General features: G+C 55.6%; 1 protein-coding gene across 1 annotated transcript in view; it reads left to right on the top strand.

Annotated features, from left to right (window-relative positions):
* PPARGC1B (PPARG coactivator 1 beta) overlaps positions 1–22,041 on the top strand; it is a 53,935-nt gene extending 31,894 nt beyond the window's left edge. Inside the window, exons 2-12 of the mRNA XM_074916166.1 lie at positions 3,598–3,771; positions 6,359–6,571; positions 8,439–8,555; positions 9,336–10,479; positions 11,108–11,144; positions 11,572–11,636; positions 12,115–12,886; positions 13,382–13,457; positions 14,326–14,447; positions 14,972–15,126; positions 16,837–22,041. Of these exons, the coding sequence (XP_074772267.1) occupies positions 3,598–3,771; positions 6,359–6,571; positions 8,439–8,555; positions 9,336–10,479; positions 11,108–11,144; positions 11,572–11,636; positions 12,115–12,886; positions 13,382–13,457; positions 14,326–14,447; positions 14,972–15,126; positions 16,837–16,940 (2,979 nt within the window). The 3' untranslated portion in view covers positions 16,941–22,041. The remainder of the gene's footprint in view (positions 1–3,597; positions 3,772–6,358; positions 6,572–8,438; positions 8,556–9,335; positions 10,480–11,107; positions 11,145–11,571; positions 11,637–12,114; positions 12,887–13,381; positions 13,458–14,325; positions 14,448–14,971; positions 15,127–16,836) is intronic.
* Positions 22,042–27,731: the final 5,690 nt, after the last annotated feature.

Genomic DNA, 27,731 nt, shown 5'->3' with positions numbered 1-27,731 from the left:
AATCCAGCTGGCCTTGTCAGGGGCACAAAACGAGCACAAACCCTCAGTGCAAGGGTCCCTGCCAGCTGCCCGGGGCAACCCCCATTCCCATGATTGAAGTTATAAACCCCTTGCAGTGGGGAAGGGCTTCCAAGCTCAGCAGTAAATGAATAAAACCGTTAATGCTCTGTCCTCCCAGCAAGCAAAGCCTCTGCAGAGGCAAAGTTCCTTGCTACATGCAAGCGAGTACCAGCTGCCTCTTTGTCCTGTAATTGCAGTTGTGTTTCTGCTAGGGCTGAGGTCAGGGTTGGTTCATGCTTCACAGAAAGCTGAGGAGGATGGATGGCTCTGAACAGAGGCCATTCCCCAAATGTTCTCCACCTTTTAGCTGTGGCTTTCAGGTGCAGCTGCCCACGTGGTGGTGTTGCAGGGGCTGCTGCTGCTGGAGGGGATGCCCAGGCTTGGGTTCCTGCTTCCCCAGAGAATGTAGGTGTGTGACACCGGGCCACCCGTGTAGCTGCCTGGGCATCCCTCTTGCTCAGAGCGGGGATTCATCAAAGTTGCAATGAGCTGCCGGCAGTTGTCTGGTCACAGCCACACTGCAGTGCACACAGGCCAGGTGTCTGGGCTGGAGGATGCCTCCGAATTTTTGAGCATGTCTCCATGGGTGTTTCCTGGCTGCACACCAAGAACCCATGGCTGATCTTCCTACAAACTCCCAAGTAAAATTAGAACAAAAGTTCACTCCTCTCCCAAGGCAGCAGGAAATGCAAAGGGTGGGAAAAGGGAAAGTCAGAGCAGATGAGGTCCAGTGCCCGCAGGCAGCCTCCCCATCACCGCTGCCACCCCCTACCCAGGCGGGGGGCTGCGTCCTCCCCCACCCCTGTGGCCAGCCCAGAGGGGCTCTGCTCTCAGCGCTCAGTGCTGGGCTAGCAGTGCTTGGAGTGATGGATTCCCTTCAGAGGCTCAAGTCCTCGGTGGCTGGGCCAGTTAAATGACCCTTTCTAGGAGAGGGGGTTGGCTGGAGCCACAGCTTCACGCTGGGATGTCCTGCTGGGTGCCCGTGCGGGCAGCCACCCTGAGCAAAGGATTTCCCCACTTTTTCCAAGGAGGAGAGTGACTGGTGCAGGCAGAGCTGAGTTTTCAGGCACACCTGACCTATGCTAGCTGGAAACCTGGGAGCATCCACAGCCAACCTCTGCCTACAGCTTGGCAGTGGCAGAGCACTCCTGCCTCCAGGGTGCCCAGAGAGAGCTCAGCAGCATTAGATTGCAGGAGTTTATTTTTACCCAGCCCTGTTGCCAATGGGGACATGTCACATCTGTGGAGTTGATCAAAAGACATCCCGAGCACTGGTGTCAGCTGCTCCTTGTGATCTCAGCACCAGGATCTTTTCCCTTGTGGCATATCAAAAGGAGCAGGAGAATTTGACTGCTTTGCTATTTTTAATTGAACACACACACGCACACACAGAGACACACATATATATATGTATGTATGGCTTTTCTAAAAATAAAAGCCTTTGCCTGTGTTCCCATGGGAAGATTTGGGGAGAAGGGGGAGCCAAAGTTGTTGCAAGACTTTTTCTGGAGCAGGCACAAGAGTGGTGGCAGGAAAGCAGGGACAAGCCACAGCAGGTAAGGGACACATCTGAAAGGCCAAAGGACATCTGATCCCAGAGCAGCCCAGAATGTCCCTGAGCAGACGGGACAGGAGAGCTAGGGGAAGGGTAGCATCTGCATCCATCCCCCAGAGCTGGCAGTGATTAAGATGGGGACCCTTGACCTGCTACATGCTCCCTGACCACCTAGGGACCAAAGGTTTTTGCAGGGCAGGTTTGAAGAGACCCAGATCCCAGAGCCATTCAGGTGTTTGCATAGACTTATTTTTTGTGCCTGATATACTTGATGGCACCACGCTCATGGATATCTACCTGATACACCTCCTTCCAGCATCAGGGCAGAGGCCGGGCAGTGGGGGGAGCATCCCCCCAGCATGGGGGCAGCTCCCTGGCTCCTGGCAGTACTTTGGCTGCACTGGCAGGTCCCCGCAGCCCCCGGCCCCACTGTGGCCATGGGCACAGCCGGGCTGGCAGTCCGTTGCCAGGACACAGCACTGGCTTGCTATGGGGCTGTGAAGCCACTCTCCCCTACGCTCACTGCATTCTCCAAACTGCTCACCCTTTTGTCCACCGCCCTTGGGATGGGACAGAGTGGGAAGCAGGTGAGAAATGCAAAATAGGAGTGGATGTGTGCACAGGAGTGTCCTTTGGTGTGTCACAGGATGTTGTAAACCCAGTGGGGAGCATGGCATGCAGACTCCTCAGCCTATGGGAACACAGTTAACACTCCCAGAGTATCCCAATTTAAAAAAAAAAGCAAAGAGAAAGAGAAATACTGTCTTTTCCATTCCTGAAGCTCAGTTTGAAATCCCTTTTACTTCCTGTTGAGTGTTGGAGGAGATCCTTCCAGCACATTTCAGGAGGGAAGGCCCCCATGTTCTCCTGCCCCAGCAGCCTCTCTCACATGCTCAGATGTTTGTCTGCTCCAAAATCCGTTTGCTCTGTAAATAAACTTGCTTCCCTCATCGCCAGAAAACTCCCCCTGAGCAGCCAATACCAGGAAGAGTCCACCAGACCTTTCCCCTCTGTGTTTGAACCTGGACATTGGGGGCAAAACCAAGCATGACCCGAGGCCCCCCCCCTCACTCCTGTGGGTGCTGGATGCAGCTGTGGGGCTTCGTGGCCATGCAGTGGCTGGGAGCCAGGCAGAAGCAGGCAGGTCCCAGCTCCTTTCTGTGGTTAAATGGAGATTTTTAGCTCAGTTCCTAGAGCTCGCATCCCCCCGTTTGCACCCGGACATCGATTCGTTTCCATGGCATTTTTCTAATCCTGCATGTGTGATGTGGGGACCAGGGTCTGTATTGCCTCGGCGGTGCCTTGGGACGTGCACGACATGCAGCTTGCCCAGGGGGACTGTCCCCGAGTGGTTCAGTGCCATTTGGCGGGGACGGGGACGGGGTACAGAGCAGCCCCACAGACTGGCTGTGAGGCCACACCGTGTGTTGCTGTCTCATGTGCACCCAAGTCTCTTGCCTCGCTCTGTTATTGATGATCTCCAGGGCAGCTGGATAACCTGGATGTCACCCTTAGGGCACCAAAGGCAGGAATGGCTTCACTTTTCCCTAAGAGCAGCAGCAACTGCTTTGCCACGATCCAGGTGGCTGTGCTGTGCCCTGAGCTTCTGCTCGACTGAGGAGACGAGGCTCTTCCAATGTAGATGCTACGGTTTTGACACCTGCCACAGCACAGGACGCAGGATAGGGGGTTTGGATGGCAGTTGTGGGGCAGATTTCAGTAACCAGCAGTGCCAGTGCCAGGCTGTGCAAACCGATTTGCAAGATGCACAGTGAAGAGGTGCTCTCCACTCTCTGCACTGCTGTGTGATTGTTCCTGGAGCCACTTGCCAAAGCTTATTCAAAAGAGGGTCTGAGTAATGGGCTGGAGTGGAGGTGACAGCAATGGGCAGACCAGCCATCTCCGCAGGTGGTTGCTGCTGCCTTTTGCTGCTGGTCCTGTGGTGTGGCGGAGGGCTCACCCCCTTTCTCTTCTCTCCCCAGTACGAGGTGTCCGGTGAGGAGCACCTCTACTCCGACTTCCCTGAGATTGATTTGTCTCAGCTGGATGCCAGCGACTTCGACTCAGCCAGCTGCTTCAGTGAGCTGCAGTGGTGCGGGGAGCACTCGGAGACTGACTCCAGCCAGTACAGCACTGATGACTCCGAGCTCTTCCAGGTACCCCCATCCTCCTGGCACAGGAGACCCGAGGATGGAGGCAGGGGGAGGGGAGGGCAGGGGGAGAAGGAGGGAGGAAGGAGGGGACACACACAACTATTAATAGCTCCTCCCCAGCTGATTAGTGCTTCATTAATTTGTACACCAGCTCTAAATGGGGCAAGCGGAGTAAAGCTAATGAGGAGGTGGATGAGCAGGAGAGGGTGCTGAGACAACCCTCCTGTGATGTATTATTAAAAGGGAATTACAGCTGGTGTGCAGCCCATCCTGTTCAATTCCCGGGATGGCAGTGTGTGCCAGGGCAGCAGCCTGGGGATCTCAGAGCTGTGGTATGGGGCAGGAATATTCATTTCCCAGGAGCAGAAAGCAGCCCCTTCCCCTGGCTCTCCAGCTTTGGCATCCTCCCTGTGTTTGGGGCTGGGAACCCTCTGGCAGAGGGTGGCTGGTTTTGCTCCTCACCTTTGTGCTGGGATGGACCCATCACTGTGCTGGCACCTGGGACTGTGCAGTGCAAAGCAGTGCTGGGGCAGAGGATGCTCCCAGGCAGAGGCAGGGCTGGTCCTTGTCCCTCGGCACTGTTTTTGCTTCTCCTTGCAGAAAAACTGAGTGTCTTGCAGAGCTGTGACACCAGGGCAGGGCTGTGGGCATGGCACAGGCAGGTTGGAGGCAGGGAGCTGCAGAGGCTGCCCAGAGACCGGGTGCAGAGCAGGCCAGGCACCCCGCTCCCTTTCCTGAACTCATGCCGTGCCCTGGATGTGTCCTGTGCTTGAGGGCTGGGGTGTCTGTGCCCTCCTGAGCAACACCCAGGCCCTTAACCCCCCCTGAGTAAAGAGGTTGTGACCCACTGGTGCCTGCTAGTCACCAACTCTGGGTTACATTTTGTGAGGGAAGGGAATCTGTATTTAAACAAGGGTAAAAAAAAAAAAAAAGCCCCTATGTTTTCTAACCTGGCCGTAATAACAACCCTCTCGCTTTTATGCTGTGCTGATGCTATGCTTGAAAATGGTCCAGTCCAGCTGAGGGACCTTCATCACGAGATGCATATTTTCCGCTGAACTTCCTGGGGAAAAGATAAACAGAAAAGAAATGCAAAAGACAGGCCCATTAGGAGCAGTGGAGTATGATGAAATGTATCCCACTGAACTTGTATGCACAGTGGTCTCATGCCAATAACAGGAGGAAAAGAAACAGAGCCAAAAATGGGGCATCCTGCTGCCTTTCCCTGGAGCCTGCTCTAGTAACTGCGAGCAAGGTTAGGGCATGGAACAAAAGATATTTAATTTTCAAACAAGATGAGAGAAACACGGGAGGCTGTGTGCAGTCAACAGTCCTTCTTGCAAGTCTGAATTTACTCCAGTGCTAATTTTATAGTTGATGGTAGCCTGCTTCTTGTTGGATATAGATTACATTCGGAACATGATGGAGGAGGACCAAAAAGAAGGAACTCCTGGCTCACTTCAGCCATTTCTCAGATCTGCATCCTCTTCTGGGCTTTTGCACCTTATTTCCAGACTGGAAGGGGACTCGAGGGGCTGTGTGGGACTTGGAGGGCACTGGGAGGACTGGACGTGCATCAGCCAAGGCAAAGCCCAGATGGAAAGCGGGGCGTGGGGGGGTAGGGCGGGGTGGCATGCAGGGAGGAGGCAGGAGCAGCCCATGGCCCTGCCTGGCCCAGTGCAGCCCTGGCACAGTCCCAGAAACTCACAGATCTCCCATCAGCATCCCCAGATCATGCCATTCAATGAAAAACATAGATCAGGGGAGCTGTAATATAAGGCCCATCTCATTTTGGGTGCAGTCCTCTGTCGCAGGGTCCCTCACAGAGCGCTGGGCACAACCAGCTTTAAGAGTGAGGGCTGAGAGCCCCTGTCAAGCTGGAGGTGCCTGTGTTTGGGGGCTTTTAGTGAAAACAAAACCCATATTGCTTGTTACAAGTTGTGGCATCTGGCCAGCGGTGCAGCCTGGGCTAAGCTCCCCCTGTGCCCTCTCGGGGTCCATGCCCTCTTGTCCACTGGGCAGCCCTGGGCTGAGCTTACAGCTCTTCACATTTTCTTTGCCTTCTCCATCGGAAGAGCTGCAAATAACCAGCTGTGCCCTCTCAGGCGCCCCCGAGCCCCGCAGAGGACAGGGGGCTGTGCCTGCTCCCTCCCCGGGCTCCCATCCTGGCTGGGTGCTGCTCCCAGCCCTGCTCAGCAGTGCTGTGATAGCCAGTGCTGGGGGAACTTGAAGCCCAGAGGCAGAAGGATTTGGGCAAGGAGGCTTTAAATCACACATCCTTTATCTTCTGCTGTTTGCCTCATGGTGGGGTGGAGGCAACTATTGGGAGAGAAGATGCTCTGATTGATTCATCATTTTCCTGCTGGAGGTGCAGGGGGACAGGCTGATGCTCCTTTTCCAGTTGGGTCTCTCTCCTCCTGATCCCATCCTAGTGTTGTTCTGGGGAAAATCTCTGCCAGGTGCCCTGCAGAGTCACTGGAAAGTGTGGGTTCTGGTGTGGCACCACCAATGCCTATTCCCTGCTGCCCAGCATCCCCTGGTCCCTCTGCCGAGCCTAACTCCCCCTCTCTTCTCTGCCTGCTCCTTTCAGATAATAGACAGCGAGAATGAAGCACTGCTGGCAGCCCTCACCGAGACATTGGATGATATACAGGGAGATGACATGGGCCTGGCTGCCTTCCGAACTATGGAAGAGGGGGACACGCTCAACCAAGCCTACACCTCGCCTGCCCCCTCCCCCAAACCCACCGCCCCGGTCACGGGGGGGCCGCCCCCGGCCCCCGAGTTTGATGAGCTGTCTCTAGTAAGAACCCACTTCCTACTGTTTAAGGTGGATTTGGATGAGCCCCTGATAAGCCGGCTGCATGGGTATGATAGGAAGCAAAGGTCTGAATTTTTTCATTCTAGGCTTAAAACTCTCTTTAACCGTCAATACCAAAGCATATACTTGTATTGTATACGTATACATGTTCTGCATCATTGCTGTCACCTCCATCACCATCCTCACGGGAACAAGCTGTGTGTATAAAAATATATATATATGAAGGGGGTGGGGGTGGGTGTCAAAGGGGTGGGGGCTGCTTTGGCAAGACTCACACCTGCTTTTAATTGGACCTGCAGATGTGGGGCTGCCCGGGGGTCTCCCCAGCGCATCCTAGCCCTGTGCCCATGGGCAAGAGTGGCTGCTCCTGCCTGGCTCTGCCTTGGGGTCAACCTCCCCATTGCTCTCGAAGGAGAGACAGAGGGGGGTTGGCCAGAGTGTCAGACAGCCCATGCCCTCAGCTTTCAGCAGGAGGGTTTGACCCCTGCCCCCCATGCCTTCCACCACAACCCCCTCAGGGGCTGTGCGGCCTCCAATCCCTAAAGATTTGGTGATCGGAGCATCCCTTTTGGTTCCCTGCAGTATCGGGGCTCCAGCCCCACTCCCCCTCCTGGCCAGGACTAACTGGCAACATTTGCTGCAAACCACCACCGTCCCGGGAGGGCCCCTAGGACAGGGGCACCCAGCCCCCTCACTCCTGGGGCTCACGGACCCCCCCAGGTACCCCCAGCCTGGCCCCGGGGTCTCCCCAAAAGCCGGGGCTGTGGCGGGGAGGAGTGACATCCAGTGGTGAGAGCGTGCATTTCCACCGCCCACACCCTGCGCAGGGGGGTATATATCACACACAATATGTATGTGTATATATAGGATGTATACGTTGCAGGGGTGGGGGGGAAAGGTGCTGGTTGCTTCCACCAACAGGAGCTGCACACCTAAAGCTGTGGGTGCCCCAGCTGACGTTTCCCAACAGACCCTGACCTGGGCACCCCCTATTTCTGTCACCCCTTAAAACCCCCCACGCCTGTCCCAGGGCTCTGTGCCCGCCGACCAGTGCAGGAGCCCCAGATCTGTCTCCCCCGTGCAGTCCCCTGGCGCCTACGCAGTCGTCTTGCTGTTGAGCTTGTTGTCGCCTTCGGTTGTTAGCGCGACATGGGTGGAATATGAAATGTTGCTGGGTGTGGGGTTTGGGGTTTTTTTTCCCCCCCTAACCAAAAATGGGTTTGGGTAGAAGAAAAATGTCATGCGGACCTTGCCATCAGAAGTGGTGGCACTGTGGGTAACCAAGGGAAAACCCCACTCCCACTGCCCGTGGGCTGACAGAACGTGTTGGGGAAGATCCTCAACAGGTCCCACAGGGGCTTGCGTCTGCAGAATGCCTTGAAAGCTCATTAGTGAGTCGAGGCACTCTCTGGATGTTTCAGCTAAATGAGCCTTGCACGGGGACCCAGGCGAACTGTCCAAACCCGTCACTCATGCCAGTGTAAAGTCTGTGTCATCTAAGGGCAGAATTGATGGAGTGGGAACTTTGGATGCCATGACAGCTCCTGTGCACCTGACTGGAGCGGGGGTGCCCCTGGGAAGTAAATTCCCTCATGCCCCCACCACCCTGACCTGCTTGGGGGTCCTTGGGGCTGTGGGTGAATGATGTGGAGACATCCCCAACCCCCTCAGGGCTGCCCTTGTGGAAATGCCTCCCTGCCTTTTTATTTTTCCTCCCCCATTTTTGGGTCAAATGATCAGCAATGGATGTGCCCAGAGCAGGCACAAGCCAAGGGGCTGTGGCCCTGTCAGCACTTTTTCTTGCCCTTGCTGCGATGCCGACTCTTTTTCTTGCGGTTTCTCTTTGCAGCTGAAGAAGTTGCTCCTCTCTCCATCGCACGTGCCTCCGAGCTGTGAGGCTCAGCGGGATGGGAGCACCCGGCGCCTGGGGACCCCTAAGTCCCGACCCGCACGGCCCTACACAAAGGTACTTCTCCAGCAGGCAGACCTTGAGCCCGTCCAGCACCCACCTCTTGGGAGCCATCCTAAAGCAGGCCACCAAAGGATGGTGTCAGGGAGCGTGGGCAGCCTCTGAGCTGGGGGCTGTGGACGGGGAGAGCACTTTCATCCCCGTCTGAATGGGGGTTGCAGTCTGGGCTCAGCAAAACCTTCAGGCTTTGTGCTGGGCTGAGAAATGTCTCGTCCTCATTTGGACCCAATGGGGTCAGGCATCTCCCAGCTTCCTTGAGCGCTGGTTTGTGAAAGCCCCACGTACTCCCTGGCTACCCCCTTGCCCTCTCCCCGCTGATTCACAGCCCAAGCTGGGAGCTATCGGCCAGGGAGAGCTGCATGCTGTGCTGCAGAGCTGACCCCGTCACTTAAGCTAATCTCCTGAAGCCCAGCAGAAGTTGCCATCAAAGATTTTTCTACTTGGCTAATGGCAATTGTGTGGTGCATTAGGCCTGGCAAATTAGATTGCCTGGGAAGAGCAGCAAATCCCTCCCGGGGAGAAGGAGCATCACTGCATGCCAGCTGCTGGAGGGGCAGCGCTTGGGGCGGTGGGCTGCCGGCCCCGTGTGCCCGTGGAACCCCCCTGGGGCATGGGGCTGACCCCCAGGCAGGGCAGGATGCTGATGGCCTGGAACTGGGGTGTTCAGGGATGTGGGGTGTCTCTGTCAGCCTGGGGGGCTTCTCATCCCATGCCTGGTACTTGCATCAGGTTGTGGCTGGAGGGCTCAGGACTGACTTTCTCCTCTCCTCTTCAAAGGTGGAGGGGCCCCGGGAAAGGAGGGCAAGCGTCCCACAGGCACAGAGCCGCAGCTGCACTGAGCTGCACCGGCACCTCACCGCCACTGCCCCCTGCCCCCAGACCAAAGCCCCCCAGACACCTGAGGAGTGTCCCAGCAGCCGCCACCACTTGTCCCCGGGTGACTGTGCCCATCACGAGGACGACAGTGACTCCAGCGAGGACTCGCTGAGCTCCGGCGACTCGGTGACCCCCTCCTCCTCAGCAGAGGATGGCTCCAGCAGTCAGTTCTCCTGCGAGGGGGAGATGCACTCAGTGGTGGAGCTCATCCGCTACATGCACACCTACTGCCTGCCACCGCGGAAGCTGCCCACCCGCGACGCTGCCGACGCCAAGCCCCAGCCCTGCAGCAGCCCCTTCAAGAGAGCCAAACCGGACTGTCCTGGGCAGCCGGGCCTCCCTAGCAGCGCCCAGAGCCGGCCAGGCTGTGCCTGGCAGGCAGCCGCAGGTTGCAAGAAGCCCGGAGCATCCTTCTCCATCCTGAAGGAGCTGCTGGCACGGGACCTGCTGTGCGATGTGAGCAAGCCATACCGCCTGAGCAAGCCTGTGTACGCCGCCCTGGCACGGCCACCTGGCTCCTGCTCCCCTGTGCCACCAGCCCAGGATGGGGAGGATGTCACTGAGATCTGCACATCCAGAGCCAAAATGGCACCAGAGAAGGGCGAGCCACGGCAGAGCCCCAGGGCTGAGGCAGAGGCACCACAGGAGCCATGTGGCCTCGAGGACGATGCTGGGAAGCGTACGGGCGTCCTGGGCACAGCCCCAGGGAAGATGGCCCGCAAGCAGGAAAGCACCGTTTACGCTGTCCGCCGGTCCAAAAGACTCAACCCCGAGCTTGGCCACTGGCTCTCCTTCCTTGACGAGCCATCCCCCGAGCCCTCTGTCCCCCAGGAGGCTGGGAACAGCCGTGGCACACTGGCCTCCAGAGAGCCTGCACTGTGCCCAGCGCTGGAGGGCTTCTCCGCTGAAGAGCCCGCGGCCGAAGTGGAGGTGGGGGACACAGCACCACTGGTGGAACCCCAGCCCCTCTCCCTGGGCTCCCCGGGGGACAGCGAGGTGGGCAACGGGGCTGAGAGCCAGCGCTGTGCCCTCCTGGAGCAAGCAGGTGAGGGGAGCCGGGGGGTCTCACTCTGCTCGCCCCCCCGCAGTGCGCACATGCTGCCTGTGGCACTGCTGGTGCTGTCCCTGCCACAGGCTAGCACTGCTGGCCAGGCGCCTGGCACTCAGCTGGCAGTGAAGCTGTGAGCTCCAAGCACAGCCAGGCCCTGACCTATGTGCCATCTGGCTGTGGGGTCCCATGCATGGGGAGTTGGGGGCCTGTTCTGGTTTTGGGATGCTGTTTCAATCCGTGGGGGCCTTCTGCCTCAGTTTCCCTATCCTTATAACAAGATAAGGGAGTTGGTATAGCACTAACCCAGCAAGGACCAGGCTGCCCATCCCTCTGGGTCCCTCTTCCCTGCAGGCTCGCCCTGTGCCTGGGCACCGGGGTTCAGCTGCACCGGTGCCCCAAAATCACAGCTATCTGCAAGCGCTTTGTGAGCATGAATGGCTCAACCCTGGCAGTGTTAGCCCTGCTGCAGACACTGCTGCCTCCCAGGCGGGCAAAGCCTATGATCCCCAGCCCCCTGCCAGGCCAGGGTGGGCAGAGGGGCCCCAGGTCCTGCCGTGGGCACTGTGGGCACTGGAGGGAGCACAGCTCTGCTGGTAACGCTGCTTCTCTCCCTGCCTTTCAGAAACACCCAGGTGTCTCACGCTGTCCTTGGCACAAACGTAAGTGTGCATGGGGCTAAATAAACCACGCTGGGGCTGGAAAGCCGCCTTGGTTTGTCTGGCTGGGCATGCATCTGCAGTGAGCAAGCAAAGCTGCTTTTGCAGAGCAGACTGAGCTGTGCAGCTGGGTGCGGGGCTGTGGGGAGCTGTGGCCATCGCTCAGGTGCAAGGAGCTCAGAGACCCCTGGGCTGAGGACAGGGCATTTCTGCATGCCAGGGGCAATGTGTCCCGGAGCTCTGGCTGGGACAGGGAGGGCACGCTGCTCACCCCACTGCCCCTTGCACCCCTCCACGGGGTTACTCCATCAGGCATTAGCCGTGGTGGGAGGGCTCGCTGGTAGGCAGCGTTTTTCAGCTTCTGTTCATGTTTGGGGGGCTGCAGTTCACCTAAATACCTTCTCTCTCCTTATTTTCTGCTCTTCTCCAGCGACTCAACCTTTGGGAAGAGAAACTTTGAGCCGATGCTGACTGTGGAGCTGTGTGGGACAGCAGGTAGGACAGGCTTTTAATTTTTTAATTTTGCAAAAATCCTCCCTGGGAGGGGGCAGATTTACCCTAAATTCAGCCTGGAGTTGCTGGTTCCAGCCAACCCCAGCCGAGCAGGCATGTTCGTCCCCTGGCCCGGGAGCCCCCCTTTGCTCCACAGGGCACTTCCCGTGCGCTGCCTCACCTCCACGTCCGAGCACTGCAAGCAGCTGACAAGCTGCATCCCCCATTGCTGAGGGGACATGTTTGGGATGGGAGGGGCAGTTCAGCGGGCCCCTGCATGAGCCAGGAGGGAAGGGGGAGTCCTCTGATCCTTTCTGGGATCAGGCATCCTTTTTGCCCAAGTGCTGCTGGATGGCTGAGGCTGCAGGGGCCAAGCAGCCTCCTCCCTTGCAAAGCGTGGTGCAGCCCAGGTGCTGGGATGGGACGGGGCAGGGCGGCGGGGGCAGAGCTGACTCCTGCCCTTTGTTCGGGGGGGATTCAGGTCTCACGCCACCCACCACTCCACCGTATAAGCCCGCCGAGGAGGACCTGTACAAGCCAGACATACCCCAGGAGCCAGGGAAGGAGGACGGGACGGCTCCCATCCCCGGGGGCGGAGGGGACACAGCAGCCTCCCGGAAAGGCCCCAGGAAGCACCCCGAGAGGACAGAGCTCTTCGCCCACCTGAGCCGAGCGGCCGGGCGCCCCACGCTCCCTGAGCAGCAGGGCGTGCTCAAGCGGCCTTTCTCCCGCTCCTTCGGGGACCACGACTACTGCCAGGTGCTGAAGCCCGAGGCTGCCCTGCAGAGGAAGGTGCTCAAGTCGTGGGAGCCCCCAGGCCAGGTGGAGACAGAGCACAAGAGGAGGGTCCCGGCCGCCCACTACCAGGGGCTGGACCTGGGCAGCAAGGAGGCAGGCAGTGAGATGCTGTGGAAGGACGGCGTCAAGCAGCTGAGAGACCAGGAGATCAGAGCCAGCTTAACAAAGCACTTTGGCTTTCTGGACAGTGCTCTTGAGGAAGAGGACATGGTCTTCTGCAAGACCCCCGAATATGACACCGTTTTTGAAGACAGCTGCAGCGAGAGTGGCTCCCCTGTGGAGGAGGAGGACGAGGAGGAGGAAGAGGAGGAGGAGGAGGAGCACGGTGACACCAAGCTGTGCCTGCGGAGAAATCCCCTTTCCAGGACCAGTTTGCATTACTGTTCCCGGAGCAGGTCTAGCTCGGGGTCTTCGTGCTGCCGGTCCCGATCGCCCGCAAGCAGACGCACCTTCAGGTACAGGGGGGCCACGGGGAGGGCACTTGGGACCATTCTTGCCCCCTGAGGTTTTGCCCCAGTGAATGGCAGCCCTGGCTCTTTCTGCTCTGCTGGCCCAAGTAATAAAGATGATAAGTAATGAAGTAAATCTATTGAAATAACTGGTACTACGTCAGCAGCTGTTCAAACATCAGCCATGGCCAGAGAAAGCAGCACTGGGGCAGCCAAGGTTTTCCATGGCGCTGGGAGTGATGGGGCATGGGCAGGGGCTGGAGCCGTGCCTGGGAAGGGGCAAGCTGCCAGCTGGGAACCCCCTCCAGCATCTGTCAGGAGGGACTTTCCAGTGTCCTTTCCAGTGCTTCTGGACCCCCATCTCTCCTCGGTTGCCAGTGCTCTGGAGTGCCTGCCTGCTGCTGCAGACACCACATGCCCTGGCTTCTCTTTGATGTTTGAAGCTTTCCCTGCTGGATCCCCCCACCCTCCCGGGCTGACATCCTCTCCCTTGCTTCCCAGGTGTGAGAACAGCCAGCAGTGTCAGGGTGGGAGTGGGCACCGGGGCCAGCTGGAGAAGAGACGGGAAAAGGCCATCGTAAGTGAGCAGGGACCTCGTGTTGGGACAAAGCAATGCCCAGCCCTCAGTTCATCTCCCGCTGCAGAAAAGCAGTGGTGGAGCCCGTTAACCCTGGTTTCAACATCCCTTGGTGCGAGGCCAGTGTTAAACAAGGACATGGGGGTGGAGGGGGGAGAACAACCCAACATGAAGCAGAAGCCGCCAGGCAACAGGCAATACATGGAGTCATGGGCCAGAAATGCCCAGAGCATCCTATAACAATGCTTCAGCACAGCTGGCATTGGCAGTTAGCAGGCTGAGCGGGGGAATCCCTGAAGCTACTCAGCCGTTACAGATGCAGTCCTGCTGCAGAGGCCGCCTCATGCACCAGGAACTGCTGTGTGCCCATGGGTGGGAGCTGGGGGCGTGTGGGCCTGCGCGGAAATAACTTGGTCTTTTGTGCTGTTGTGCTGTGTGCACGCACACACACACACACACACACACACATACACAGACCCCTCTGGCATTTTTTTCCTGCAAAGCAATTGAATTTTGCCCCTAGCAATTCGTGGGAATATTTCTCAGCATCTTCACCAGAATAAGCTGAAAAAGATGCAGGAATGCAGCAGAAATTTAAAACAGAAGAAGGGGGTGGTGGCTGCTTCAGCCTGGATATGGTCATCCCCTGCAGCCATGGTGTCCTGGGGCTGACACCCATGAGCTAGCTGGAGTGGGGACGGCCGGACCCTGGAGATGTCAGGCTGTGCCCGTGGCAGTATTGCCCTACTTCAGCCCCATTCCCAGTGCTGACTTGCAGGGGCTCCTTGACGGCCCCACATTTCCAGCACCCGTCAACAGCAGAGAGGCACAGGGTCCTGGGGCCTGAAACCTTTGCTTGATTTGCCAGGGGGAAGGCAGGGTGGTGTATATCAGGAACCTCTCCAGCAGCATGAGCTCCAGCGAACTGAAGAAACGCTTTGAAGTGTTTGGTGAAATCGTGGAGTGCCAAGTCCTGTCCAGGACTAACAGGTGGGTGGGGAGCGCGCTGTGGTCCGGGGCTCCAGCGACTCCAGACAGCCCCTCTCTCCAGCCAGCATCAGCACTACCGGGCGGTGCAGGGTCACCCCCGCATCCAGCTGTGCGTGTGCGAGTGACGCAGTTGTGCTGGTGGGGTGAAGTGCTCTGCACCACGCCAACCCCCTTGGTCAGCCGAGCCGATGGTCTCAGCGCTTTGGGCGAGGAGATCAGTGTGTGCCCAGGTTCAACGGCACAGGGAGGGCTGGTGGGATGGAGGGACAGCAGGATGGAGGGACAGCGGGATGGAGGGACAGTGGGATGGAGGGACAACGAGATGGAGGGACAGCAGGATGGAGGGACAACGAGATGGAGGGACAACGAGATGGAGGGACAGCGGGATGGAGGGACAGCGGGATGGAGGGACAGCGGGATGGAAGGACAACGAGATGGAGGGCCAGGGGCACAGTGCTGAGCAGAGCTGTGTCAGAGGGACTGTGGGGCCCATCGCATTTTGAATTCCTTCTCTGGTTGCTCAGGGGGGATAAATACGGCTTCATCACCTACCGGTATTCAGAGCATGCCGCCTTATCTCTGAAAAATGGCACCTCGCTAAGGAAGAGGAACGAGCCTTCGTTCCAGCTCAGCTCTGGTGGCCTCGGGCACTTCTTCTGGACCAGATATGCTGACTTGGGTAAGAAAGCATGAGCTGCTTTTTCTAAAGCATCTCATTTATCAGCACACGGCTGTAACGGCACACTGCACTGCTGAACCCTAGTCATGCAAAGATCCTAAACCTCTTTAGAGCCTGCAGGAAAAGCCCACTGGCTCTCCTATGGCTCATGTAGCTGCTCTTGGCTCAGTCAGATGGCTTGGGAAACTGGGGGGAGAAAAGCAGCTAGCGTGAGGGCCCAGAGGGTGTTGGCTGCAAAACATAGCATCATGCCCCAGGGCTGCTGGGTCTCAGCTGACCACAGCCCATCCTGTCTCTGCTGCATTTCTACACAGCACTGGATAGTTTCCAGCAGAGAAGTCCCTTCCCAGTCATTAGAGAGAACAGTCAGCAACATCTCATTAGCCCACGAGGTAGTCTGGGTGGTTTGCTGCTCTGCAGGGCAGATCCACCACACTGCACATGCACTTTGGAGCCAAAATGATGGCACTGAAGTGTGCTGCAGTTGCATTAACTCTTCCTGTGCTGTGTGGGCTTCTGCAAGATTCAGTGAGTGCATTAGCCAGGGTCTCGCTGGACTGTCCTTCCACAGGTGGTAGGGCTGCAGTCTGAGCTAAGGGACAGGAGTGAAACCCTGTGCTAGACCTGCAAGAGAAATGGGATCTAGGCTTTGCTCAGCCCTTGTTGCTGTGATCTTTGGTGTTTCACAGACACTGCACATTCATTTCTGTACCTTCTGCAGGGGGTAAAGTGTTCTAGTATCCCACTTCATGCATGAGAGACTGAGGCCCAGAAAATAAAGCCCTAAGTCTTGACTTATCTCATGACACCCAGTCTGACACAAGTACTGCCTGATCTTTCAGTACCTCTCATCTGCTGCAAGCAGCATTCCCTCTGACTTTGGTTTTGTGTGCAAATGGCTGTTGTTCATCTGAATAAATCCCAGGGCCGCTCATTTTGGGCACAGAGAAGATAGGAAACGGCACCCTGTGAGGAAGGTGTTGGCACATGGGTGTGCAGTGCTGTGGGGAGGGGGCCAGAGCTTCCCCCCTGCATAGAAGAACCCCCTTCAGTGCTCCTCACCTGCAGATTTCTGCAAGGCCAGAAGTCACCCCCTTATTGTGCAGCCTGGCTTGTTCCTAAAATCCTGCTCGCCCTGGTACAGGATAAGATGGGGAGCCCACGGGCAGAGGTGAAATGCAGCTGTGCCATTCAAGGCTCATTCAAAAATACACACCCAAAAGGGCTCAGCTGCTGTTAAATTAGGCAGCCTTATTTCTGGCATTTGCTGAATTTCCCTGTCTTTGTGGTGGCACTGTTTGTTCAGCTCTGATGGAGGGCTGGGGAGCGCTGCAGGTAGGCACCCCCCTCCCCACAACCGGCACGGCTCCCGTGGGGTCAGCCCCGTGTCAGCGCCTCAGAATTCAGCTGCACCCGGCAGATTTTTGTGCACCTGGAAACAGGTATCTGTGGTGTGTGACCTGCCAGGCTGGGCAGTGCTACAGCCCCTCTCTCCAACAGCTCTTCAATCGGGGAGGGACAGCACCGTCCCCGCTCCCTCTCGCCATCATCACCTCGTCTGGGCTGGCTTTGCAGTGCCAGGATGCAGCATGCTGGTAGCGGGGGAGTGAGTAGTGCCCTGCCGTGCCTCAGTTTCCCTCCCTGCCAGGCAGCGAGCGTGCTTGTGTGCCATTCCCTGACCCGGCTGCCTTGTGTCCCTGCCCTTCCCAGATTGCAGCGCGGAGGAGTCCTCCTCAGCTCCAGTGAAAAGCAAGTACGAGACCATGGATTTCGACAGCTTGCTGCAGGAGGCCCAGCTAAGCCTGCATCGGTAACAGCCTTAACCTTGGAGGAATACCTCAATACCTCAGTCAAGGCACTTCCAATATGTTTACGTTTTCAAAGAAATTATTCAGTCTATAGAAAGCGAGAGAGAGCGAGAGAGAGCGAGAGCACGCACGCACGAGAGAGAGACTGCTGTCCCTTCTGATCGATGTTTACATTGAACAAAGCTGCTTCTGTCTGTGAGTCCCCATGGTGTTGATGTCTCACTGCCACACGTTAGTCCCCCCGCTTCTGACTGGTTGTTTTAGGGTGAGCCTAGGAGCCCCCCAGCCCCTCTCCTCCCTTCTGGACCCCCCGTGCTCCCACCGCGGAGTTGCAGCTGTGTTCACCATAACATTTTTTTGTCCGTAGTGTGTGATGATGAAATTGTTAATTGTGAATAGAATCAGGATTATAAACTAATTTTTAATAGAAGAAGAGAAAAAAAGTATATACTTAAAAAAAATGTATTTATGGCTCAGATGTACTGTAATTCAGATTTATTGTACCGCTTCCTTGATTTTTAACTATGCACTGTAATGAGGCACTTGCCACTCAGCAAATGGGGGGGTCAGAGCAGAGTCACGGAGCTGGCATTCATCCATCAGCCGCAGGGGCACCCGCCTCCCCCGCCAGCAAACCAGGGTGCTCGGCGGTCACGTTGGGGTCACCCACTTTGCTGTCAAAGCTATTCTTCCTGCTTGTGTGGCCCAAGCCCCCCAGCCCCCCGCCCAGCTGGGTCACAGCACCCAGACGCTGAGCTTGGTTTTGGTGCCTAATGGAGCCGGCGGGCAGTGGAGCACGCCAGCCCCGTGCCATTCTCACCATGGGGCCAGGCAGCTTTGCAGGCGTGAAGGAGAGGGATGGTAGAAGAATGCACTACCCGGGGGGCTGTGGGACCGATACCTGCCAGCCAGCACTGCTCCGTCCCCCCGCTGCCTTTGGAGGCAGGAGAGAGGGGCTGAGGGGCCGGGGGGCCACAGCTGGTCTGGAATCGATCCGGTGGGTCCTGCCAGCACAGCCTGGGGCATGGGTTCCTCCAGGACCCTGTAAGGGAGCTGCTTCTCTCTGTCTCCTTAGGTGTCTAGGAGACCAGCCAGGCTGAGCAGCTTGCTCCCCGCTCACTTCCACCGCCTGCAAAGCAAGCGGGGTGAGAAGACCCATCTGTGATCCCCACCCGGCAGCCAGCCCAAAATCCAGAGAGGCAGGAGAGGGCACAGCAGTGCACCAAACACCCGTCCCACCCAATGCCCTGCCCGCGTTCTGCCTGGTACCTGATAAGCCATAGACTTCCCCAGCACCCAGTTGGCCCCCAGGATCCGTCCCCCATGCCCACCAGCACCCCATGGCATGCTTGCCTGCTCTGCCTCTGGCCGAGGGCCCTCAGGGCTGCCCGGTGGTGCTGGATTTAAGGCATGCTCAAGCAGCACCCCCCTGAAATTTTCTTGCAAACTTGCCCGCCATCTCCAGCTGAGATGGGAGGGGGAGAGAGCCTGCCACCAGCTGGAGCAAACCTCACCACGAGCTGACCAGAGGCACTTTTTCTGAGGGAGCAGGAACCTTGCTGCTCCTCAAGCCATCACCCTTATCTCCATTTATTTTTCAGACCCAGAGACCACTAGGGATTCAGCCATCCTCTGTAGATAGAATATTATAGCCTTAACTCTGCCAATAGATAGAGTCTTCTGGGGTCTTCCCTCGATATGACTTGGGGGTTTTATTCTCATTTCCCTGGTGTGGGTACTATTTTGTCTTGCAGGGAGTGTGACCAAAGCCTCCAAAGTTGCATGAGATACGATGCCAAGAGCTTGAGCCCTGCCACGTTGGCCCTTGACTCTGGGGCCGTGTGTGCAGCTGGTCTCTGCTGGCAGCGCTGATACCAGCACAGTTACCAGGCTATTTCTCCCCACTTTCAGGGAAGCCATGGTTCTGATGACAACCAGCCTGGCAGCGTGAGGCCTCACAGGCCACTGTGGGGTTTGAACTGTGGGTCCCCAATATGCCGCTGGTGACGACCACTGTCAGGGAACAGTCCTTGTGCCATTTCAGTCTCAGCAGCAAGGTTCAGCGTCTCTCCTGCCACAAGCTCCCCCCACTTGTCATCCCATCTTAACAAACATGAGCAGCTCTGGCCGAGACTGAGCATCTGCTATTGGCAATTGCCTCATTGTAGCTTTGCCTTTTTCTGTCCTAGTATTTCCTCACAATGATGATGTTTACATGTGATTGCTATAGAGCTTATGTAGAATGTATATAGCGACACATTTAGGGTGGGTAGTACTGTCCTGTGCTGTGCTGATGTTTTTCAGAAAACGATCAATCCAAAAAACAACAAAAAAAAGCAAAGTAAGTGGAATTCTTCCATCTCCCACTCAGCCGAGGGCACCGAGCCCCCACGGCCGGGCCCTGCTGGGGATGCATCAAGCGTGGCAGAGGGGAAGGGTTAGTGCAGAGCTGGGGGGGCTCCAGAGCCGGGGGAGCCCTCTCCTGGAGGATGACTCAGTCGCCTCCCAAGCATTGGTTTTGGTGTACCCAGATACAAAATTTCACATTGTTTTCCTGCGGCTGGGCCCCCTGGGTCATCCCACAGCCCCTGCCCATGCCTGGCTTCTGGATATCAAGGCCAGTGCACGGGAAGGGGAGGGCTTGTCCTGCACAGAGCTGATCAGTACTGCACCTGTAGGGTAGGAGGAGATGCAATAAGTGGTCTTCGTGGTGCCTAAAGCCTATAAGTGGGGTGGGGGTGGTTTTTTGGGGGGTTGGGTTTTTTTCTTTTTTTCCTCCCCTAAATTGGGATGGTTCGTTTTCCTTCCTCCCCTAAGAAATTTCTCCAGGACTTATGCACTATGCGCAGAGGTGTGCAAGGAGCAGAGGCACAACTGTGGGCTGGGGCAGCCCTCTGCAGCTGCCTGCACCTGCCAGCCCATCGTTGCAGCAGGGAAAAGCAGGGGGCACATGCTGCCTGCCCCGGGGGCTTCCCCCAACTTTTAGGACTGAGTGAGAGTGGAGGGTGTTCAGCTCAAGAAGCACAGGTCTGCTGGGTTCAGAATCCCTCACACAGGATTTGTGGTGAAAAATAAGTTTCCACTTGATTTTTATTTTTCTAATTTTTTTTTTTTTTTAAATATAAAGGTGTCTAGCTTGCAGTGCTCAAGTCTGCAAAGGTGCAGGAAGGAGGGCTCTGGCATAAGGGGCAGCTGAGAGCTCACTCCCTTAGTGGCCTGTGATTATTTTGGGTGCTAACGGCGAAGCGGAGCAGGAGCAGAGCGATCGATGCCCGGGCTCTGCGTGAGGAGAGGCAGCCCACGCCGCCGGGGAAGCCAGAGGCACCCAGCACTCTGCAGGAGCTGCCAGGGACGGGGATTGTCCCCGCCCAAGGATTAGCTTTACATCCCGTCCAGCCTCTGGCATCATGGCAGGTGCCCTGGCATGGGTGCAGCTCAGAGCTGGGCACCCCAAAAAGGGAACTCTTGCACCCCAGACCCTATGGCAGCCCCGGGAAGCTGCCCCCCACCCCCTGCGAGGGCTGGGGCTTCAGGGCAGCCGAAAGTGCTACTTCAAAGCGAAATTGGGAGCAAAAGGGTTTATTACGGTAGGCAATAAGTAAGGAGGAGATTTATTTTTGTAAAAATATATAACTATAGAATGTCCCCCAGTAGTTTCCTGCAGGTGCTGTGGGGAAATGCTGAATGTGAAGAGTTTCATGATAAAATGTCCCTTTGCCTTTTTTGCACAGATTTGCCCCAGAAAAGCTTGTTCAGGGTGGGGTACTCGGTTTCTGGCTGGAATCAGGCAGAATCCGCAGGAAGGAGCAAATGTTTCTGAGTGTCTAGGCTGAATGCACAGGACAATCCCGGGTTTTAGTTTTGATGCTGCCCCAGAGAAAAGGTTTATCCCGATTCTTACTCAGCGCAGATGGTTGGGCTGCACATCTTTAATGGAGCAGCAGCTCAGTCACCACATTACAGTCCTGAGTGTCTGATTTCAGCACTGGTCCATGCAAAGGAGTGTTGCAATTGCAGGCCAGCGCTTTTTTTCTTTCTTTTTTTCTGTTTTGTTTTTTTTCCTTTCTTTTTGGAGGTATGCTGAATACTGAGATACATCATTGTTTGTAGCTGAGCCCTGACACCCTTTCTGTTCTAAGTGTTGCAGTCCATCCCTGACAATCTGAAGCAATATAGAGCCAAATGCAGCCTTCGGGTTTCATTCCTCTTCCCTCACCCACCCTGGGGTCAGGGGCAGCAGCAGCAGCCTGGCCACAGTGCCCATGGCCATGGCCACGGCCACAGTGCCGAGCCGAGAGCCACGCTGAGGTAAATACTGGGTTGGGGAGGGAGTGTGTGTATGCATGTGAGAAAGAGAGAGAAAGATTAAATTGATGCATTTCTTGAGAAAGGTGTAAGAATTTCACCTTAAAAGGGGCACATCTGCTTTGTTATTTATAGAAAAAAAGCTAATTCTGTCTTTTTCTTCTTTTTATTTTTAAAGTAAAAGGACACTGCTAATAATTATTAGGGGCCAATTCTGCCTCCCTTCCTCATGCTGAGTAAGTACTACTTAACTCTGCAATTCTCTACCTGCGGAGTAAGTAAAAGTAGCAGAATTGATCCCTCTGTGATTAAGAATCAAGTTTTTAGTCTGTTTTTTGTTTTGTTTTTTTTTTAATTGGTAGTGGTTTTTTATATTTCACTTAATTTTTTCCCCCGGTTCCGTTACGTTGTGTCCTTATTTATGTAATATACTTTAACCTTAAAAGATGGCATGGATTCTTATGCCTTTCCTTTATTATTATTGTTATTATTTTTAAAAAAGAGATTTATTTCTAGTGTGATTTAACTGTCTACCTTCTAAAACAAGAGAACGTTTTCTTGTATTTTTACATTGTCAGATTCTATAGTTTCATAGATAATTTAACCAAATCGCTCAATGTATTATCTATATCTATCCGGTGGGTATAAAAGTTCTATTTTAAATTGTGTAAATACTTCAGAACTGGCTTCTTTTTCCAGACTCCCCTGCCGCGGAGTTACTTGTTTACATCAAAAAGACTGTAGACTCTCTACGCTCATGTACTGTAAATAGTGAAGTGATCTGCCTATAACTAAATGATAACATATATACTATAAAGTGGAAAGAAAAAAAAAGGACCAAGTCTGTGCTTCTAATACTTTAGTTTATTAGTGGAAGCCTGCTTGGGAGGAAGTGTTTTGCTTTGCAGAACCTGCTCTGCTGCACTGCCTGCCTGGCAGTGGGACAGTTGGGGTACGGCCAGGGCCAGGGTGGGTGGTAGAGCCCCTCAAGCTCACTCACAGCAATGCTGCACCACTGCCAGGGATGCAGCTCCCGTGGGGGAATATCCCTGTGTATTGCTGTTATAAGTGTGGCTTCTTCCAGTTTAACTCATGCAGAAAAAGCCTGGGCTCTGTACTCTGCACTTTGGGAGTGGTGTCACTGCCACAAGACCCGTCGCAGAAGAAACCTCCTAGAGTGGAGGTGTCAAAAATGAAGTGGGGCACACACCCCTCAAATTTGCTTGAGTGGGAGTAAGAGACGGCAAGCCAAAGTGTGGGAAAGACTCCCCGTGGTGACACAGCAAGCCTGCGGTGCAGGACGGCCCCTGGATGGTCCCGCCGGCAACAGGAGAGTGTATCCCGGGAGCCAGCCTGCTCTCCCAGAGACACGGCCCGGCTGGCCAAACTGCTCTTTCCAGCACAGGGTGTCCTGGTCATCGTGGGAGCCCAGGCTGTGGAAGGGAGGGGATGGAAAGCCTGGGCAGCCGGCGGCAGCACGGGGGCAGCTCCCCCACAGCACATGGTGCGCAGGAGCCCAGCACCAGCCATCGGCCCTGTGAGGGCTTGCCAGGCCAGAGGCATTGCACTGAATTTACCCAGAGCACGGCACGGTGATGCTGCCAGGCAGGAGGACCTCAGCAGCCTGAAAGGAGGAGGTATGCAAGGTGCTGAGCTATCCTGGATATCTTTTTCCAGCTGATTTGCACCAATTTAGGCAGCTGCCCTCAACCTGCCCATCTCTGATGCAGCACAGCTGGTGAGAGCCCAGCATGGGCCCCCCTGCCCAGCCAGAGAGCCAGAACCAGCCTCCCACCCCAAATCCAGCCCCTCATCTCTCCACCTGCTGCACCCTGAGCTGACAGGAAGCCTGTTTCCCTGCTGCTTTCCACCAAAATATGGGCTTCAGGGCCATCAAACAGGAATATTTTTCTGAGATATCTGGGCACAGTGACGCTGCTGCCAGTGCCAGGACAGATTACAACATGAAATCACAAGGTGGAAATGTGGGGATACAGCTGGGGCAGCTGGTGCTGGGGTGCCTGGGGTGGGTGCACAGGGACAGGAGCAGGGTGCCTGGCTGGCAGGGCTCCTGGCTGGAGTGGGGGCACACACAGGAAGGGTCTGGACAGAGGGACAGACCCACAGCTGAGGTTTGTCCTCCCAGCCTGACCTGTGCCATCCAGTGCTGCGTTCCCACGCAGCTTCCTGGAAAATAAAGGACTGGTATTGTTGCTCGAGTGTTACCCTGCAAGCAGACGTAGAGACTGAAGGGAGCTGTTGGTGAACTGCAACATCACTTCAGCAGCTCTATTAGTCCCAGCAATTACTTCTGACCATTTGGGGAAAAACCCACTGCGACAGTTTTCATTTGGGTATAACTTTGTGATAAAACAGCTTCTTTTCACACAGACAGGTGCTGCTTTTGGAGTAGCTTATATACAACTGCTCTTGGGCTATGGGAGGGAAGGGAGGTGGCATCATCTCCTGCACCAGGCACACCATGCCTTGTGGGAGGGGAGAATAAGTCAATAACCGGTTTTTGTGAATAGGGACAGCTTTTGTTGCTGACCTTGGCTGGCTGGCACCTGGCAAGTGGTGTGGGCAGCAAGTAGAGTCGGCAGCACACACAGTGCAGGCAGCAGGCACAGCAGGGGCTGCAGGGGCAACGTGGGCAGCACCCACATCTGCCTGGCTGAGCTGAGCTGGCTGAGACCAGAGCTGCTCCAGGCTCCACTGCCTTGGTGGGACCCCCCTGCCCCACAGCAAGGGCCCACAGAAAGGCCTGTGGGTGGGCAGGGAAGGCAGGAGCACAGCAAGGCAATGCCTGCAAACACTGCACCAGGCTTGTGCTCCTGACCAGTGTGAAATGTCTGTTGCTTGGGATTCATTGCACTGCCTGGCAAACTGTCCTGGGCTGCCCTTTGGAGTTTCAGCTCCCACCTGTGCCGTGGCTTCTGGCACCAAATCCTGCCCTGGGCTCTGCTTGGTGCAGGAGCTCCCTCCTCCCCAATACAGACCTCAGCTCCTGGGCCATGCAAAGTCCATCCAGGGGGCTCTGGAGGCCGTACTTGGAGTAATGTATGGATTTGCCCACTCTCAGCATTTATCAGTCCCAGCTCATTGTCTAGGTGTCTTTGCAGAGAGGAACAGGGACAGGTTTGGTTTCTCTGCTCCCTGCCAGCTCTGGGACCTCTCTGCCTGCTGGCCCCACTGTACTGCCCTCCCTGCCCCCAGCAGCTGCCCACAGGGATTCCTCCCAGCTTTCCTTCCCAAGCTTTGCATCTCTCTCCCTAAGGCACCTACACCTCCTGCCTTGGCTTGCTGTGTGTCTTTAAATGCCAGTGGAGAACTTTCTCCAGGTGCTGCTGGTTTTGGGTCCCACAATCTCTTTTCCCTCACTCTCTTCCCCTCAGTCTTTGGCTGGATACATTTTAATTTTTCATATGCCATCCCTGCCTCCAAATACCTTTTCAATCTCAGACTTAGGGCGCTCTTAGTTTCTCAGCAGCCTCCTGCAGGTCAAAAGGCACCATCCTCTCCCCACTAGCTTTTCCAGCCCTCATCCTGCTCCTGCAAAAAACCCCACCGCCCTGCTGACTCTGAGGGAGTGTTTCCAGCTCCATATGTCTGCAGACTCTTGCTGCCTGCAGTACACAGTGGACCACACTCGGCAGCGGCTGAACAGACCCTTTGGTGACCAGGGCAACAGCAGCAAATCTTCCCTGGCAGTGGGTGAGGTGGTGGTGTGGGGCTCTCAGGAGGCAGCTAGCTCCATGCAGCTGTGCAAAGGCTGCCATTCTCTCTCCTTTTCTAAGCGCCTCTGTTTCCTTTTCAGTTTGACATCCACAAGGACCCCTCCTTGCTCTCTCAATTGTGCTTTGCTCGCCAAGAGCAAGCGGCCGCCTGTGCAGAAGTTGGCACTGAAGGAATATCAGGCAGCTGGAGAGAGCAAGGAAGCGTGGGTTTGCCAGGAGCTGCCCTCTGCCTAACTGCTGGCTGGTCAACAGCCTGCAGAGCAGAGGGAAGGCACCTCCTCATCACCTTAATAACAGTGATGATTTTAGAGGAAAACTGCCCACACTGCAGTAGAGTACAAGCACACAATGCCCCGGGCTCGCAGTCGACCCAAACCACTGAAGGTCGACAGCTCAGGCAGAACCTGCTAAAGGAGGGCACAGAGAGAGGGAAGATTGCCCTGGAGCCTGGCACATGATGTTTATCATCTGTATCTTTCACGCTGTCTTCCGATCACTCGTAGTCTTCATTGCAAAAGAGCAGTGTCTGCCTGGAGAGAGGCAGAGAAAGGATTTGGCTCACCACTGCTAAATAGGCAAACTCTTGGGTGAAAGCCCTGGCTTTTGTCACCACCACTGTCTCCATTTGTCACTGCCAGCTACTGAAAGTCAGCTCCAGGCGCAATTCAGCAGTCCAAGGAGAAAAGACAACTCGTGCAATCCCCCCTGGCAGACTCAGGCAGAGGAGGGAAGGGTGCTGCTCGGAGCACCCTCACTCTTGGGGCTCAGCTCATCTTCCAGTTTGCTTCCAGGAAACAGAAGTCCAGGTTTGCTCTGCTGGGTTTTTGCAATCAGCCAAAGCCAAGCAGCACTGAAATGTTGTTGTATTCAAAAAGGATACAGAAAAATAAATGCATCTGGCAACTAGCTATTGCTCTCTCCACAGTGCTTCTGTTATATGAGCTCTGTCCCTGCTACTGAATTTACCCTCCCTTCAGTCCTGCGTGGTGGGGGGGACCCTGACATCAGTGTAGCTGTAAGGCCAAAGGTAAGAATTAAAAAGCCTGTTTGGCTTTGGCCATGCACTGTTTTGCCACATGGGCTGCCCACAAGTGGCCCAGGAGATACCAGCAGATTATTTATAGTGGCTGCTACCTGCAGCTTCCAGCATCCACTGGCCATCCAAACTCCTGAAGGAAATAAATTTTTCATCAGTGAAAGGATCAAGAACTTTAATTAATGAAGGGTAAAGAAATAAAATTTTAGGCTAGGCAATTTCCAGGCAGCAGGTGCAGCAGCAAGGCTGGAGCTGGCCCCAGCAGTGTGCAGCGGTGGAGCAGCAGCTTGTGTCAGCCTGTGTCTGCAAGCAGGGCACAGTAAGTAACCCAGAGTGAGCCACAAAATCCCCACGGACTCCTGCAGGGAGCAAGCCCTTCTGCAGGCTCCAAGTAGATCAAACGGAGGATTTTTCCTATGCAGCATCCTCTTCTGGGGTTGGGATGCACGCAGCAGCATGGCAGTCAGCTGGTGCCACATGCACTAGGGGCAGAACTGCAAATGGAAAGCAGCAGTTTCATGTGCTTTGGGGGAACAGCAAAGCCAGGTGAGCACTGCATAAAGCCTTAGTCAACTGTGGAAAAGGGATCAGCAGTAGTGAAGTGTGTAGCCACAAACCCCATGGCAGGGTAGAAAACTAACAATAAAGGACACACTGGTTTGGAATAAGAAACATCACTTGGAAAGTACAGCCAACATATGAAACATCTCCATTCAGTGGTCCAAGGTCTTAAGAAAGCATTAGGGAGCAGGTAATAGGCAGTAAGATGAAAATGAGCCTGTGCTCTGATATGGAGGGAATAATTCTGCCTACCCCCAGCAGGTGCATTATGTCAGAGAGGACCGAGAGACCAATACCATCAGGAAGAGATCTGTATGATGAATCCTTGTGAAAATCACTAAAAGAACAATTGCTTGTCTCAGCATTTAGCCAAGTAGAGGGCCCTTGCCTGGACAGCGGCTCAGAAATCTTGCTTGGTTCAAGTAATATGTGTTTAACAAGTCCTCAGGAACCTAGGAGCAACCAGAGCAGTCCAGTAACACTGGTTTCTGCAAACACCACGGGCAGCAAGGCCTCTGCCACGGGGGTCTCACGTGGACCGTTTTTTGCTAGGACGCTGTCAGTATGGCTTGTGCCGACAGCTTCTCAGAATAACAGGACGGAGAGAACAGAGAAAGGAGTAGCTTTTAAAACAGTAAAAATAAGCTGCCTCCATCCTCCTCTCTCCCCTGCCCTTGAAACAAAGGAGCCTTCTATTGCCTCCTGTTTCTGGGAGAATCTAAAGTCTAAGACTTAGCACCTCCAAGGAGGGAAGGAGGGAGCAGCCCTGAGCAGAGCCCTCTGGCAGCTCCCGGAGGAGGGCAGGGCGGTACAGCCACCCGGCCGAGGGGCAGCAAGGGAAACTTGCTTTATTCTTCCTGCTTTAATTCGCTGCACTCACATGCTGAGGGCAGGTAAGAACCTGGGCAGTGCTGGAGCAGGGAAAAGGACCGCTCGGCGGACACAGGGAGAGGCTTTAAGGATGGGCGATGGCCAGGTGTCATCTCCAGAAATGCCTACGGGAGGACCGGGCTGAAGAGAAGTTACCCAGGCGCGGTCACACAGTCCCTCCGCGCCCTGCCCGCCCGGCTGGGCTCGCCCCGGGCCGGCCCGCCTCGCAGGGGAGGAGGCGGCAGCTCCCAGGCTGCAGAGCGCGCAGAGGCAGCGCCACGCTACCGC

The sequence above is a fragment of the Athene noctua genome, chromosome 12 (genome assembly GCF_965140245.1).
Source record: "Athene noctua chromosome 12, bAthNoc1.hap1.1, whole genome shotgun sequence".
NCBI classification, from domain to species: Eukaryota; Metazoa; Chordata; class Aves; order Strigiformes; family Strigidae; genus Athene; species Athene noctua.
Note: the sequence above shows the minus strand (reverse complement) of the source record. Positions and strands in the feature narration are given on the sequence as shown.